This window comes from Meleagris gallopavo, chromosome 1 (genome assembly GCF_000146605.3).
Source record: "Meleagris gallopavo isolate NT-WF06-2002-E0010 breed Aviagen turkey brand Nicholas breeding stock chromosome 1, Turkey_5.1, whole genome shotgun sequence".
Classification (NCBI taxonomy): Eukaryota; Metazoa; Chordata; class Aves; order Galliformes; family Phasianidae; genus Meleagris; species Meleagris gallopavo.
The window spans coordinates 189,732,114-189,748,148 of record NC_015011.2 but is presented as its reverse complement, the minus strand read 5'-3'; the positions used below and the strand labels follow the sequence as shown (position 1 = coordinate 189,748,148).

The 16,035-nt window shown below is 46.9% G+C and overlaps 1 protein-coding gene across 2 annotated transcripts in view; it reads left to right on the top strand.

The window, feature by feature from the left end:
- FCHSD2 (FCH and double SH3 domains 2) overlaps nucleotides 1–16,035 on the top strand; it is a 569,931-nt gene that overhangs the window by 552,114 nt on the left and 1,782 nt on the right. For both annotated transcript variants that reach the window (XM_019612451.1, XM_010706279.2), the window contains 7 exons: nucleotides 7,662–7,823; nucleotides 9,914–10,048; nucleotides 10,518–10,601; nucleotides 10,717–10,894; nucleotides 11,213–11,433; nucleotides 12,763–12,892; nucleotides 14,271–14,353. In XM_019612451.1, the coding sequence (XP_019467996.1) occupies nucleotides 7,662–7,823; nucleotides 9,914–10,048; nucleotides 10,518–10,601; nucleotides 10,717–10,894; nucleotides 11,213–11,433; nucleotides 12,763–12,892; nucleotides 14,271–14,353 (993 nt within the window). The remainder of the gene's footprint in view (nucleotides 1–7,661; nucleotides 7,824–9,913; nucleotides 10,049–10,517; nucleotides 10,602–10,716; nucleotides 10,895–11,212; nucleotides 11,434–12,762; nucleotides 12,893–14,270; nucleotides 14,354–16,035) is intronic.

Here is a 16,035-nt window from a genome sequence, read left to right as displayed (position 1 = left end):
TGTATGTCTTGGAAACACCCCAGGTCAGGGGATGGGGCTGTGAGCACCTGATGGAGCTGTGGGTGTTCATTACTGGCAGTGGGACTCGATGGCCTTTAGGGGTCCCTTCCAACTCCAACCATTCTGTGGTTCTGTGATACAAAATGGCTGTGACGAATAACCGTTGCACTTTCTTTATTGCTCTTAAGGTGAAAAGGTTTTGGTTTGGTTTGTGGAAGGGCTCAGTTTTGTTCTGCTCACTTCTTATACAATGAATGTGGGAATATGTCTGATATGTAATACCTCTGGCCCTGGCAGAAGGCTACAATTTGGTGCAATTAATGCTATAGCATGGAGTTCAGATTCAGAGGAGCTCCATCCTTGTCAGAACAGCTTTTAACCTCTGATTCCTATGGGGTGGATTCCAAGAATGACAAGCACTGGGAGCAGACCTGGACGTGGCACAATTTGAGCATCATCTGGAGGGCAGGTGGGCACCTTAAAGACTCAGTAATTTAGGAAAATGAATTATTTGTGTAGCTCCTTTGCACTCAACCAGCCGAGTTAACTGAACTGAACTCCTGGACTTCTCTTTGCTGTGGCTGTTGGTTCAGGCAGTTTGATAGCTCTCATTTTCCTTAAAACATCTTCCCAATTCCCCACTATCAGAGATATCAGAGATACAACTGTATTAAATATACTGTACATATATATGCTGTCTCCACTGATCTGTCCTGCAGAAATAAGGAGGAGTTGAAGCTGACCCTTCAGCTTCCATAATTGTTTCTTCAGCCTGCATCCCAGGCCCTGAGGTGGAGTTACTCCAATCCTATTCATCTCAGATCTCTCTCACGCTGAAGATCCCAGCACTTTCCTTGCCTGGTGTGAGCAGTGCAGTTGGTCTCAGGGCTGAAATATTTTTTCTCAGTGATGATGGGAGATATCCCATCTGTGCTGAGGTCTTCTCTCTGGGAAGGTCTTGGGGCCTCCGCAGCAATTAATCCAATTTCCACTTAATTATATGGGGATGCATTTCGTCTCGTAATTAGGATATCTACGACCCTCAAGAGAGTGTTTGTAGCAGATAACGTTTGATTAAGACTCATTATAGTGCTGTTTACTTCGTTTGATTAGTTCAGAAGCTTAGGTTCATTCCTAATTGTGGACGGAGGGCTGCCGTCGTCTCCCCTTGTAGCTGGCCATGAATATTTATGCCTGTGCTGTGATAACAGTGGTGTTGCTGGCTGCGCTCCCGTTCTATCCGAGGATCTCATCTGTTAATGGTGTGCTGTGTACCTTCTCCAGCATCTCAGTTGAACCTTCCCGCGTGGTCTGTTATTCTCTGCTCATAGGAAATGGGAGAAAATCTCATTCCGTATGCTTCGCCGAAAAGATGGGAGGGAGTAAGGCTACCAACAGGAAAAGCAGCTCCATTTGTGAAATGTCACTTGCTGCCACCTCCGGCTCTTCCCAGGAAACATATGTTTGGGAAGGCAGTGCTGGGTAAGCAGATTGCTCTCCCGGCATGAGACGAGCACTGCGTGGTGCTGAGCTGGGCAGATCTGAACCACGGCCGTTCCTGACGTCCCTGGGTTGGGAAAGCTGGCCTTGCAAATGTATGGCACAGTATGGTTGTAAGATTCCTGGATTCCTCGGCTCTGTTTCCTCTACACGGCCTTCAGCCACTCTGCCCCTGTAGCATTGCCTGGGGTTGTTGTGGCCAAGGTGCAGGACCTCATCCTTGTTGAACCTCATCCTATTGGCTTCAGCCCAGCCATCCAGCCTGTCCAGCCCCCTCTGTAAGGCCTGGCTACCCCCAGGCAGGTGCACACTTCCACCCATCCTGGTGTCACCTGCAAACACAGCGAGGGTGCACTCAGTGCAGGTCCTCAACAAAGACCTGAACAGGACAGGGCCCAGCACCGAGCCCTGGGGAACAGCACTGGTGAGCGTCTGCCAGCTGGATGTGACTCCATTCACCTCCACTGTGTGGGCCCAGCCCTCAGCCAGTTCTTCACGCAGCCAAGAGCGCCCGTGTCCCAGCCATGGGCTGCTGCTTTGCTGGGAGAATTCTGTGGGAGACAATGCCAAAGGCTTTGCTGAATTCAAGGTAATCCACATCAACAGCCTTTCCCTCATCCTCCAGGCGGGTCCCTGGATCCTAGAAGGAGATCAGGTTGGCCAAGATGAGGAATAACTGCCGTTGGACTCCAACTCAGAGAGACCTGCTTGGTACCAGGATCAGAGATCAGTCCAGGCTCTGAGGACATCACAGTGCTTGTTTCCTGGGTCTGTGTGCTCGAGGTGTGCATTGGAGGCTCTCTCTGTTCCTCTGATCGAGGGAAGTCTCTGAATCTTCTGACTATGAAAAATATTCTGGTACTCGTAGCAGGAATGCGGAGAAATGTGTTAAGGGTTTGTGTGCACACATTTTATGTGCACACTGTGACTTACAGAATTTGAGTAATTTCCATTCAGCTCAGCTACCTGGGAACGCCTCTGTGACCCCGACAAAATCCCACGCGCTTCTCTCTCTCTCTCACCTCCTTCTCCATTCCTCTTTCCCCACCTCCTCCTTTCCCAGCTTTGCATTCATGTTTTTATGTATTGGAGCTCAGAGAAAACCAGCCTCTTGCTGAGGTTGGGGCTGCTGGTGGGCTCCCTCCCTTCACCCCACCTCATTAACTCAGCCATCCTCTCCCACGACGTGTGATCCGTGGTTCATTTCCTGCTTGTTTCAGCCCAGCAGCCTCTTGGTTCAGCTGTATGCAGCCAGGCGGGATAGTGAGCATAGAAATTAACTGTTGTAATACGTCGAAACTCCTCACTCGTCCTTTTGCTTCAGGAAGGCTCGGTGTTGGGATGGAGCGTGGCCAGTTGTTAGTTCATTCCCAGGCTGGCCCACCAGAAATAGTGGTTTGGAGTGAATTCATGGGGCCGGGGGCTGCAGCAGCCAGGATTCACAAGGAGGCAGCGCAAGCTTTGGGCTGTGGCAAAGGCAGAGGAGATGAAAGGCTGGAGGAGGAACAGCAGCATGCATACCGGGTTCCCTGGGTCTCTGGCACCATGTGGTGCTGCTTACAGAGCTGCAGAGGGATGCTGTGTGCTCAGAACGACGTGGGTTGGAAGGACATCAGAGATCCTCCAGTTCCAGCTCCGAGGGGAAGAGCTCTACATTGCGCCTCAGGGATCCCAGTTTTGGCTGAGCTTTGCTGGATGGGGATGTTTTGGAGTGGGGTGGTGTTGGTGTGGCTGCCTTTTCACCCCAGACATCTTTTAGGGCAGCATGGCTGTGAAAGTTCCATTCCTTGCGTTCTCGGGTTTGGTTTCCCAGATTTGCTTGCGCATCCCAACTTTAGCAGCACTGGGCTATGGCTTAAAACCCATTTGCAGGGGAAGGCTGATGTTTGGTTTTGAGAAATTACTGCCATTCCAGAACTTATTTTTACTGTACTCATAGTTACTTCCACCTACCCGGGGCATACAATTCTGGGGGCCCAGAATTTGAGTGATACACTGGTTTCCTTTAAAAGAACGGTAGAATTTTATACCTTTTTAATTCAAACTAGAATTTTAACATAAGTTTCTCTAACAGGGAAAATTAATAAAGATGATATCTTACTTAGCCAAAACCCTTCCATGGATTTTCCTTCCTGGCTAAAACAATTTGCCAGACGAGAGTATCCAACTTGCTAACAATTTCATCCTTGCCGATAGAAAAATACTGCAGTCGTATCAAATGCTTTTTCGTAAAGGGTTGTTTAGGTCCGTTTATAATCCTAATTTCATCCAATTTCAATACCTGTACATGCTTGTGAGCATAGCCCATACCTAAAAAAATTAATCCTGTCTTGTGACAGCAGGAGGGGAGCACCCTGGGCTGGGGCCTTGCTCATGGGTCATGATGTTATTCTGCCTCCTGAAAAGTAGATGAAAATAGTAACAACTTTACTTCTAGGAAGCTCCATTCAAATTGAGCCAACAATTGAGTGCTGGAGGGGCTGGAGGGACTGCATTCGATTGGCTTGGCTGGATTTCTCTGTTTGCTTCTTACCCCAACATTTTTATAACCCATTCAAAGAACTTGTAACCAAGCTGTCTGTGGGATGTAAAGGGCACTCGGTTTCTTACAGCCCCCTTTCTTTCTGGGCACAGAAAAGAGCAGTGTAATATATTCTTGCTGGGTTTGGTTGCCATGAGTTCCAAAGCAGTTGTTTATCTTCATCTCGTGCGAGCTGTAGGTTTAAAGACTTCTCTTAATTAAGACTGGAACAGTAAATAAACAGAGCTCTTCTTCCATGTAGAGCAAGGGTAGGTATGTGAGAAACAGATCACAATATTGATACTCTTGTAAACTTTTTGTTCCTTTCATCTTCTTGTAACGTGCCATCAGCTGAGGCAGAAGGAGAGCAGAGAGAAGTGGGAACCACCCAAACCCTGTTCGTAAGCTTTGTGGGTGGCTGACAGTTCTAAATGAACATAACGAAATTCCAGACCTCAGCTATTAAATAGTAATTGGTAAATAGCAACAGTAAATAGCAATCTCACTATTAAGTAGGAAAATATCTGTCCTGCAGCGAAGCTTAATAACAATGCAGTCTGGGCAGCTTCCAGCTCTTGCAGTGACTGCTGAGTTTCAGCATTCCAGTGCTTTCGGAGCTCAGCTGCCTTCCTGGAGACACTTTGTGTTGTGGGGAATGTCAACGCTCGCTTGGTGAAACATATTTTCAAGTCTGCAAGTTCCTGTTGGCGGAGGTCAGTCGTTCCTTGGTGATTTTCTGTAAGCATTCCCCTGTCTTCAGTGCTGGTGCGTGGCTTTCTGGCTCCATTCCCACACCAAAATCAAAAGAGAAGATGGAACAAACTGGAGCTGTGCCCTCTGTGCAAGGTGGGTCCTTGCATGGTGGGTTTAGCTGGGGCTCCAGCTTCTGGCAGCATCGTAATACTACTTTGCCACAGCCAGTTTGGGCATAGTGATGTTTGAATGAAGTGATCATGTCTTTAAATATGTAGCTGTTCCTGCACAAGGAGCAGAATAAGGTTATATTACTGTCTGGCTTTTTTTTTTTTAATATACACGCACAGGTAGGAAGCTGTTAGCACTGGTCTACCAGTACAATCATTTAGGGGGAAAAAAAAATACATACATTTGCTTGTAAATAGTGTTATACATCTTTCAAGTGCAGACCTGACCTAACACTTTAAGCACTTTTATGGTTTGTCTGCAGTGGAATGGAACTCAAAACATTTGTGGTTTGGAACGAGCATTTGTTGAATATTAAGTGTACTGTGTGTAAATAGAGGGAGGGAGCTCGACTGCATTTACTGCATACCTTGACTTAAAAACTCCTAGCAAGTACAGCCAAGGAGCTTGGAGCAGCTTGTTTATTTTAGCTAACAAGTTGGTACAAACAACATGGTTTAGAGTGGGCTGAGAGCTAATAGGAGATACAAATGTTTACAGCATGCATAGACCAATGTTTGTTGCGTAACTTGAGCTAATTGGAAATTGCATAACAAGGTAAAACAGCATAACAAGCAGGCTGAGCAGTTCTGTGCAACTTGTGCTGAGGACACACAAAAAATCTTGACGCCGTAATACAGCACCAGAACATAAAGACAAATTGGGAGTGGCTGCTTTGCCCCAGGATGATATCTAGCCATCATCCATCCGTCCATCCATCCATCCGTCCATTTATCCGTCTGTCCATCCATCCATTTATCCATCCATCCATTTATCCATCCTTCCATCCATTTATCCATCCGTCTGTCTATCCTTCATCCATTTATCCATCTGTCCGTATATCCATCCATCCACCCATCTATCTATTTATCCATCCATCCATCCATCTACCCACTCATCCATCCTTCCATCCATTTATCCATTTGTCTGTCCATCCTTCCATCCATTTATCCATCCATCCGTCTATCCATCCATCCTCCCATCTATTTATCCATCCGTCCATCCATCCATCCATCCATCCATCCATCCATCCATCCATCCATCCACCCATCTATCTATTTATCCATCCACCCATCCACCCATTCATCTACCCACTCATCCATCTATCCAGGCACCTGTTTATCCATCCATCCATCCATCCATCCATCCATCCATCCATTCAGCCAGCCAGCCAGCCAGCCACCCATCTTTGTCCATCCATCCACCCACCCATCCCATCCATCCATCCACTCATCTATTTATCCATCCATCCATCTCTATTGCTGGCTGGTGTTCCTCTGAGGTCAGGGCTGCAGGTAATTGAGAGCATCCAGATGGGGCAGGAGCTGTGCTCATTTTCACTTGGTACCATGGAGCTCCCCATCACCCTCTCTGAAAGCACAAGTGGTTACGAAGGGGTTTTGTTCCAGTTAACAGACATGAGGTGTGTTTACCTGCAGAGACTGGCATCCCCAGCTTCAGCTTTTTGGTGCCACTCTTCTCTGCTAATGCTTTTGGTTTGGAAGTGTGTCTGCAGCTTCATTTAGTGAGAAATCCACTTTTCTGTTGGATAAGCATTCCTAGAAACAATGTTTTTTCCCAAAGAAAAGCTTAATTATTAATTTGAAGTTATTGTTGCCGTGTTCTTACAGCTTTAAAATCTACAAACCATAGTTTAAGGGCATAAGGGAAAACATCAAGTGTTGCCTCTCTAGGACCAACAGAGGGTAAAATGCCTGTTTCACTCATCCTAAAACCCTAAAGCCACCTGAGCCTCCTCCCTTCAGAACCTCCATAGGCACTGCTTTTGTAAATAGTTACAGAATTTGGGTCAGAGCTTGCAAGGTTTTGGCTTCTAAGTGTGCATGTTAGTTGGTGGATCAATCCCTGAACTTCTTAAATGAGAATCTTGATCAAAGCAGAGTGGTGAAGATTGATATGTCTTTTTTCTTCACAGTTTCTTGCTTCTGTGACCATTATTTACATAGATGTTAATCATTGACCTAAAGGCTGGTTGCATGCAGAAATGGGAACCTCTGCTGGCTGTGTGGTGCTGGCCTTTCCCATGGGAATTGTTTCTCCATCCTGGATCCATGTATGCAGTGAACCCTTATAAAAATACATTTCACATAATAAATTTTACTCTGTTGGCTTCTCTGCTTTTTCAAAAATCACATTTATTCCAAACAGACATGAAACTGATGTCTCACAGAAGCAGCTTCGTTGTTTGAATGTTTTAAAGTCACTTTCTTGGTCAGCTTCAAAGGAGAAATTTAGGTGAATAGGTGGTCAGCAGAATGAAAGTCACACCTAAAGATCCGGTGATTTATTTTCTGACTTACTTACTTTCTTAATCACAGAGTCACAGAATGGAATGGCCAGGGTCGGAAGGGAGCTCAAGGATCACGAAGCTCCAATCCCCCACCACAGGCAGGGCCACCAACCTCCACATTTCACAGCAGCCCAGGCTGCCCAGGGCCCCATCCAACCTGGCCTTGAACACCTCCAGGGATGGACAGGGATCCACAGCCTCTCTGGGCAGCTGTTCCAGCACCTCACCACTCTCATAGCAAACAACTTCCCCCTGACATCCAACCTCAATCTTCCCTCTCTCACCTTCCAACCATTTCCCCTTGTCCTGCTGTTATCTCCCCTTAATAAAACGAGAGTGTGTGATCTGGGGCAAGGAATGAAATGTCATCCTGAGAGATTTCTGATTCTCACCCTTCTGTTTCTGCAGATCATTAAGCTGAAAGCAGAAGCCCGTCTCGATCTCCTGAAGCAGATCGGGGTCTCCGTGGATACGTGGCTAAAAAGTGCAATGAACCAGGTGATGGAGGAGCTGGAAAACGAGCGCTGGGCCAGCCTGCCCTCGGTGACCAACAACGGCTCTGCACACCTGGTATGGCCCCATCCCCTCCCAGTACCTAAAGGGAGCTTCCAAGCAGAGGGGGAGCGACGTTCTACATGGTCTGACAGTGACAGGACAAGGGAGAGTGGCTTTCAAATAAAAGAGGAGAGATGTAGGTCAGATGTAAGGAGGAAGTTCTTTACTCAGAGGGCAGTGAGGCTGTGGCACTGCTGCCCAGAGCTGTGGGTGCCCATCCCTGCAGGTGCCTGAAGCCGAGGATGGGCCCTGGGCAGCCTGAGCTGTGGGGTTTGGATGGGGGGATGAATGACCTTCAAAGTCCCCTCCAACCAGAGCCATTCTGTGATTTGAAGTGTGCTAAATACCTGACTGCACCTCTTTGTGCAGCTCAGGCTGCCCAAGGTGCCATACATGGCCTTGGGCACCTCCAGATATGGGACAGCACAGCTTTGGGCAGGACTGCCAGGGCCTCACCGCCCTGTTTGAGCTTTTATTTGAGGTCCATGATATCTGTGATAGGGTGCTCATGGTGTGTAGTAGCAGTTTTCCCTTTCTTCTCCCTTTTCTCCACCTCTTCCAGCTCCTGCTGGGCACATTGGGTGCTCCCATCCCTCTGCCCTGCAGCCAATGCCATCCCCCTACCATCAGCATGGGAGGTTACAGCCTTACAGCCTGACTCCTGCATTCTCTTTCTACACTTATATAAGCTCCTGTATGTAAGAAGGAGCTGCTGTTGACCTCGGCAGGCCAGGCAAGGACAAGCTGTAGATAGAATTCTTAGAACTGCTATAGAAATTACATTGGGTGCAATTATTGTTGAAATACTGTGGCCGGAGACAGGCAGCACTTTCACTTCAGCTTTGAAGAGCAAGCAGGCAGCAGTTAGTGTTCCAAAGGCAGCTCTTGCTGTCCTCGTGTCACAGTTTGTGCTCTCAGTGTACTTTCAATTAAGCAGTGAAGGCGAGGAAGGCAGCCCTGATGGTTTGGTCCCTCTGTATGGTACAGTACTCAAAAGGAGCTGCATCTCCTTACCCATCCAGTTGGTTGACTTTCCAATAGAACGATGAAATGCAAAATCTTGGAAAGGAATTCTTTTTTTTTTCCTGCTTTTAACAGCCCCCCAAAAAGTTGATTATCGTTTTGAAGTTCAGTGTCATCTGGAAAATACAGCGCTGCCGTTACACGTAATGTAATTGAGAGACCTTTGTGCTGCTTGCAGGACATCAGATGCATTGTAAATATGGAATTCAGTTAAAAAGAAGGAGAGAATGGTGTTTTTATGGAGTTTGTGCTTTGTTTTGCCTTCGCTGTGACTTCCAACTGCCCAGTTCTAAGAAACATTTCTACAGTAGAAGTGCAGCACTGCAGAGCCAAAAAGTTCATAGAATGGCCTGGGTTGCAAAGGAGCACAGTGCTCAGCCACTTCCAACCCCCTGCTGTGTGCAGGTCACCAACCAGCAGCCCAGGCTGCCCAGAGCCACATCCAGCCTGGCCTTGAATGCCTGCAGGGATGGGGCATCCACACTCCACAGTTCACAGTTGGTTCATGGAAGTGGGTATTTCTAAGTGTGAGGGGCCGTAGCATCTTCCAGCCTTTGGGTTGCTGGTTCATACTGGTCTGAATGTCACTGGATAGCAGCCTGCATGGAACAGGGTATAGATTGCAGAATCAGCAGTGGAGGCCTTTCTGGGGTCCTTCTGTAGGGAATTCTCCTGACATTTCGACATCTGTACATCCAGATCAGACCTGAGGTGGTTCAAGGTCTCTGTATCTCCAAGACAGACAACCAAAATACACTAAAAGAGGCATTTTGGTCTTCCTTCTCATGGTAGCACACTCGGAGCAGATGTTTCACAACCAGCTCTTCATGGCCACGATACCCTTATTCCACAGTGTGTCACGTGGATGTCAGCTGGGACAGATTGGAGATCTGGTGATCTTGGTGATCTCAGAGGTCTTTTCCAACCTTAGTGATCCCACGATTCTATGATACAGACCATGCACAGGGAGGGCAACAAATGCAAAGTGTTGCTTGGCTCGTTTTATTATTGCTTCACTTATTTTTGTTTGACATCTGCTTTGACTTCACATTTAATTTGATGAACGCCCTTGCTTTTAATAGATTAATGCTGATGCAGAGAAGGAAGAAGGTGAAGAGTTTGAGGACAGCATGGATGTTTTTGATGACAGCAGTTCTAGTCCTTCTGGTACTCTTAGAAATTACCCTCTCACCTGCAAAGTCGTTTATTCCTATAAGGTTTGTGATATTTTTTTCTCTAAAATTTCTGTCTGATTGGAAAAACAAATAGCACAGTGAGCACATGAGAGCTGCAACTGATAAGTAGTTGTGAGAAACATGGATCTGTAGCGCAGAGCCCACAGTCTGTGTGAAGCTGAAGCATGCAGAACAGCCCTGCCTGGCTCCTTGTCCAGGAACACTGAGTTACAGCTTTGCTGAAAAGCCACATTTGTGCTCTTTACCTTTGCTAGTGCTGCTGGGGCTGTTGTGAATCACAGCTCTTCGTTACCAAAGGCAGCTACAGGCAGAGGACGGAGTAATGAGGCTACCTCATTACCAAGGTAAATAGGGCTCAATAGGCTGGGGGATATCCGAGCTGCTTCCATCAGTCCAGAGTGAAGAAAGCAGTCAGAAGAACCCTCAAGTTCAAGTATGTTACATCATAAGAAAATGCTTTCGTTTTCTCTTTCTCTGTTACGTTTTTCAGGCTTCTCAGCCAGATGAATTGACCATCGAGGAACACGAGGTATTGGAGGTGATTGAAGATGGAGATATGGAAGACTGGGTAAAGGTATCGCTTTTTCTGAGGCTGTTTTCGCTATTACTTCTTAGAAATGGGGCTGTGGAGCAGAAGCTCTGAGCAGGGTAGGGTAGAGCTGAGCTCCTTTGGTGTCCTTGATCTGCAGGCGCGGAATAAAGCCGGCCAGGTGGGCTACGTCCCTGAGAAGTACCTGCAGTTCCCAACATCCAGCAGCCTGCTGAGCATGCTGCAGTCCCTTGCTGCACTGGACAGTCGGTCCCACACCTCCAACAATTCCACAGAGGCTGACCTGGTGTCGGGCAGCCTGAATGGAGATTCCAGTGGTGAGTGTTCATTGAGAAGGAAATAGTGAGTAAAGCTTGCTCTTCAGTGCCTTCTGCATGTCAGATTTGGACCTGAGAGTTTCTTATTTTTGACCTTTGTCTGAGTACAACTGTTCTTAATGACCATCTCTCTAATTGCAAGAATCAGTATAATAATTGACTTGGCTAGCCAATAGAGTTGTGATTAACTAAATTTAACTAAAATTAGAGAAAACCAGAATAGTTTGACTCAGCAATTTTGTATATCATACTTGTTGGTTTTTCTTTCTCAGGCTGATGCTGATCACCCTTTTTTTCCTTTCTTCTTCCATTCCTCAGTCTGTTTTGTGAAAGCACTTTACGACTACGAGGGGCAGACAGATGACGAGCTGTCCTTCCCAGAAGGAGCCATCATCCGCATCTTGAACAAGGAGAATCAGGATGATGATGGCTTTTGGGAAGGAGAATTCAATGGGCGTGTTGGGGTGTTCCCATCGGTGTTAGTTGAAGAACTGACGGCCTCAGAAAATGGAGAGACTCAGTGGATTGGAGATATTCAGGTATGTGAGGACGGGAGGTGTTGGTTGGGGCATTTTCCTGTGGGAAATCCAACTTCTACACACCAACCCTTTTCACTCCTAGATGAACGTTGGCAATCTGGAGCTTTTTCTTTGGCTGTTCATGTACTGTACGTAACAAAAATGTGATGCAGATATCAACCAATGTGGGAGATTTTGCAAGACTGGAAAGATCTGCTGTTTCTTCAGCAGATAAAAAGCAACCAATTAAAATAAGACAAAAACAAAGAGTGCTTACCTTTTAGCTTCTTACCCAGCCTAATAATTAGCAACTGATGTGCTTTGGCAAACGTAACACATTTGTGAATAAAGGAAAGTATTTGGGTAGAAAGGAAATGAGCCAAGGAGAAAATTCTGTCTGCTGCTTGTAATGAATTCGTGGCACAGACTGAAACATCAAACAGAATCCAACAAGGAGAGAACTATGGAGCTCCCATAGCCCTAATGTAGTGTTTTCATACTTAATTCTGGTCTGTGTCTTCTCAACTTTTGGGAGGGAGAACTGCAGATGTAGTACAATCATTTTTGACACATGCATTTATTGCCTTGCAGCTCTGTAACCTTGCATTTCATTAGAAAATCAGACACATTCTCATCTCTGTCTGTGGTGCTGGACATTGGGCTTCCACATGTCCTGCTGACATTGTCCCTCTGTTTTTATTCTTTGAGACCTTGGAAAATGAGGAGTGCATTCAGCTGCATTCCTGGACGTGCTCAGAGCTTCTCTGCTCTGACCAAGCTTTGCTTCTCTTAAGTATGTCTTGGGCCTGTTGGTGGTAACCAGAGACATTCTCAGTGCTCACTTGACAGACACCCCACCACTCATTGTGGGTTAAGAGTTAAGGGTTACCCTTTTGGTTTAGAGTTAAGGGTTGCCATTTGAATTAGGGTTAAGGATTAAAGGTCACCCTTTTGGATTAGAATTAAGCGTTACCCCTTTGGGGCAGGGTTAAAGGTTACTCCTTTGGGTTAGAGTTAAGGATTACCCATTTGGGGTAGGGTTAAGAGTTACCCATTTGAGTTAGGGTTAAGAGTTAAAGGTTAACCTTTTAACTTAGGGTAAAAGGGTTACCATTTGACTTAGGGTAACCTATTTGGGTTAGGGTAAAAGAATTACCATTTGAGTCAGTGTTAAGGGTTACTCTTTTGGGTTAGAGTTAAGGGTCGCCATTTTGCGTTTCCTTCCCAAATGAACCCTGGCACTTCTAGCAGGTGGTTTTTCTCTGGAGCATACTATTGCCTCAGAGGGCTTCCCATGCCTTGGTGTGTGTAAGGAGCTGGGCTTTAAGCAGCACCTCTCTCCAATACCAGGTGTCCCCCACCCCAAAGCCGAATCACACCCTTCCGCCGCTGCCGCTGTACGACCAGCCTCCCGCCAGCCCCTTCCACAGCCCGGACAAAAGAGGCTCCCAGTACTTCCCCAGGTCACCATCGACTAATGGTGAGTGTTGTGATAGTAAAAGAAGCATTGCCTGGGCTGCAGGAGGAAGGGAAGGCAGCAGACTGGAGGTGATCCTTCTCCTCTGCTCAGAACGGTGCAGCCTCCTCTGCCCAGTACTCACTTCGCAGTAAGATACACTGATGTGGTGGCCAAGCCCAGCACAGGGATCTGTCCTACAGAGGAAGGCTGAGAGCTGGCACTGTTCAGCCTTAGGAGAAGGCTGTGGGAAGAAGCTGATCACAGAATCATAGAATGATAGAATGGCCTGGGTTGAAAAGGACCACAATGATCATCCAGTTCCAATGCACGGTCGCCAACCAGCAGCCCAGGCTGCCCAGAGCCACATCCAGCCTGGCCTTGAATGCCTCCAGGGCATCCACAGCCTCCTGATCTATCAGTTCATTGCAGGGAGTTGGACAGGATGACCATTAAAGGTCCCTTCCAAATCAGAACATTCTAGGATTCTGTTAAATAGATGAAAGAGGTGGAGTCATACTCCTCTCAGGAGTGAAGGGACAAAAAGTGACAGGAAAAACTAAAATACTGAAAATGCCACAGAAAGATTTTGCTTTGTGTTTTTATTGAGAAGGTGATCAAACATTGGAGCAGGTTACCCAGAAAGACTATGAAGTCTTCATCCTCAAAGATGCTCAGAACACAACAGGATGTGGTCCCAGACTGCGTGCTGTGGTGGAGCCTGCTTTGGGCTCAGCAGTTGGACGGGTCACCTTCCAGCCTCAGCCGTTCTGTGACTCTAAGCCACACTCAGAGACTTATGGGACTTCTGAAGGGCAACGAAGTTGTGTAAACACTGCTTGTATTGTAATATATACCACTAGCAAAGAAAACTTTAAAATACTCTGCACATTACCCCTTCAAAGTCAGCTCACAGTACGTCATGAATCATGGAATCATTAAGGTTGGAAAAGATCTCTCAGATCCTCACCCCCACCCACTGTGCACACTACCCACATCCCTCAGTGCCACATCTCTCAGTGCCACATCCCTCAGTGCCTCATCCCTCAGTGCCACATCCCTCAGTGCCACATCCCCACAGCTCTGGAACATCCTCAGGGATGGTGACCCCCACGCTCCCTGGGCAGTGCCAGTGCCTGACTGCTCTTTTGGAGAAGGAATTTTCCCTAATATCCAACCCCACCTGCCCCTGGCACGAGGCCATCACCTCTCATCACTGTTACCTGGGTGCAGAGGCCGACCCCCCCCTCACCACAACCTCCTTTGAGGAGTCTGAGAGAGCTGTAAGGTCCCCCTGCGTCCAATCCGAGCAAGAGAAGAGAAGGTACTGAGCAGTGCTCTGTTCACATTCTGGTACATAGCCGTCACTCAGCACTGATTTGCTGTTGCTTAACCCTTTCAGAAAACAGCTTCAGCTCAGAGTCCCCTGGGTTCTCACAGCCTCCACGACTTCCTCCTGAAACTTCATACGGCAAACTGCGACCTGTAAGTTTCAAAGCTGGGTTTTTTGTTGGTGCTGTGGGGCGACACAGCCAGTTTGTATCACCAGCCTGGGGAGATGGGGGCAGGGGCACTCAGAGCACTGCAGTTCCTGTGGCCTGGGGTTCAGCACCTGCTCGTTTGGCTCTCGGTGTTCTGCTAATCCCATTGCTGCCTGTAGTAATACAGTGTCACAGAAGAACGGTGTGAGGAAAGGTCTGTCCACACCCCTTTGGTAATACTGCAGATGTGTGAGAAAGCGATGGGATGCGAGAGCTATTTGGGATAAGTGGGCACTGGGACAAAACAAAGCTGCTCTTGTTCAGTCAGTCCTGGCCGGGTTTACAGGTGACCTTGAATCTTATCTGTCCCCTTTTTATCTGAGCTGCCCTTCTGTATCTGCCTTTATGGTTGTAATACCTTCATGCCTCTTTTCATGGATGGTGAAATCTAACCCTGGAGGAGGATTTTACATCTCTTCTGTAGGCGTTAGTCAATAAACTTACAGCAGGCTTTGGGAGATTACTTCTGTTGTTGCCACATGTATTACTGCTGTGCAGAACGACAGAAGAGCTGGGGAATAAGTGTCAGAACAGTTTAATCATATGATTTGTGCCGTTGCTTTTTTTCCAGAGGCTGGGTTCCCAGCCACACCACGTGCTGGCTGCAGTTTGGACATCACATGCGGTTATATTTTGGGCTTACACTTATTTCCAGACCACTTGATTTAAGGATTTTGAATTAAAATTACTTAAGAGTGATGTCCCCTATCTTTTGTGCTGCCTCTGCTGGGGACGTCCTGCCAGAAAAGGAAGGGCAACATTTCATCACTTCAGTCTTGCAAAGTCCATCTGCTAGGATTAACTCTGAATTAAGGATGGGCGCTTTCAAAGTCCTACACCAAACTGCACTAAGATACTAATGTTTGTATTCTCCTAGCATTTTTAATGAATGAAATTGCAGGAGAAGCTTTGTTCAGAATGAATGAATATTCAGAATATTCCAGCAGTCAGTGAGTTGGCTTTATTCACTGAGATACACAGCAGATACATCGCTGCATCATTAAATATTGAAGGGTAGAACAGAGGAGTTGGAAGTTATCTCACTCTCTGGTGAAATGACTGATTCAGCTCTTTCATTTTGTAGATTTGTACTTACTTTGTGAGTGTCTTTTCAAGACGCTACAACAGTCGCATGTCTTAATTTAAAGGATTTCTCAGTGCTGCATTTTAAATACGTATGTTTTGGAAACATTGTGAAGTTTTTTGTGATGTTGTGGTGTTCGTACTCACAATTCATGTTTTCCATAGCAAGTCACTGTGGTGCATTCTGAAAACATGTGATGAAAGTCCTCCACGAGGCACTGCTAAAGCTTACGTTAGTGCTCCATCAGAAGCAGTGAGAAAGGTATTGATGTGGCAGAGTATAAAAATAGCACTGGATTTCAGGTATATGCCATTGAGGTCAGCAGTTGATTAAATATGAGTAAGCTGCTTGTTCCTCGAGGCATTCCTGCCACTGCCAGCCCATGTAAGGTACAGGTGTGGTGTCTAAAGCCCACCCTGTGGCTGAGCACCACGAGGCCCATTGGCGCAGGTGGAGGGGGTGGGCTTTTCCCCCACCCTGCTCACCTTCCATCCACAGTCTGCATGTTGGCATCAAGTCAAGGGATGAGCACAGGGCTGCTG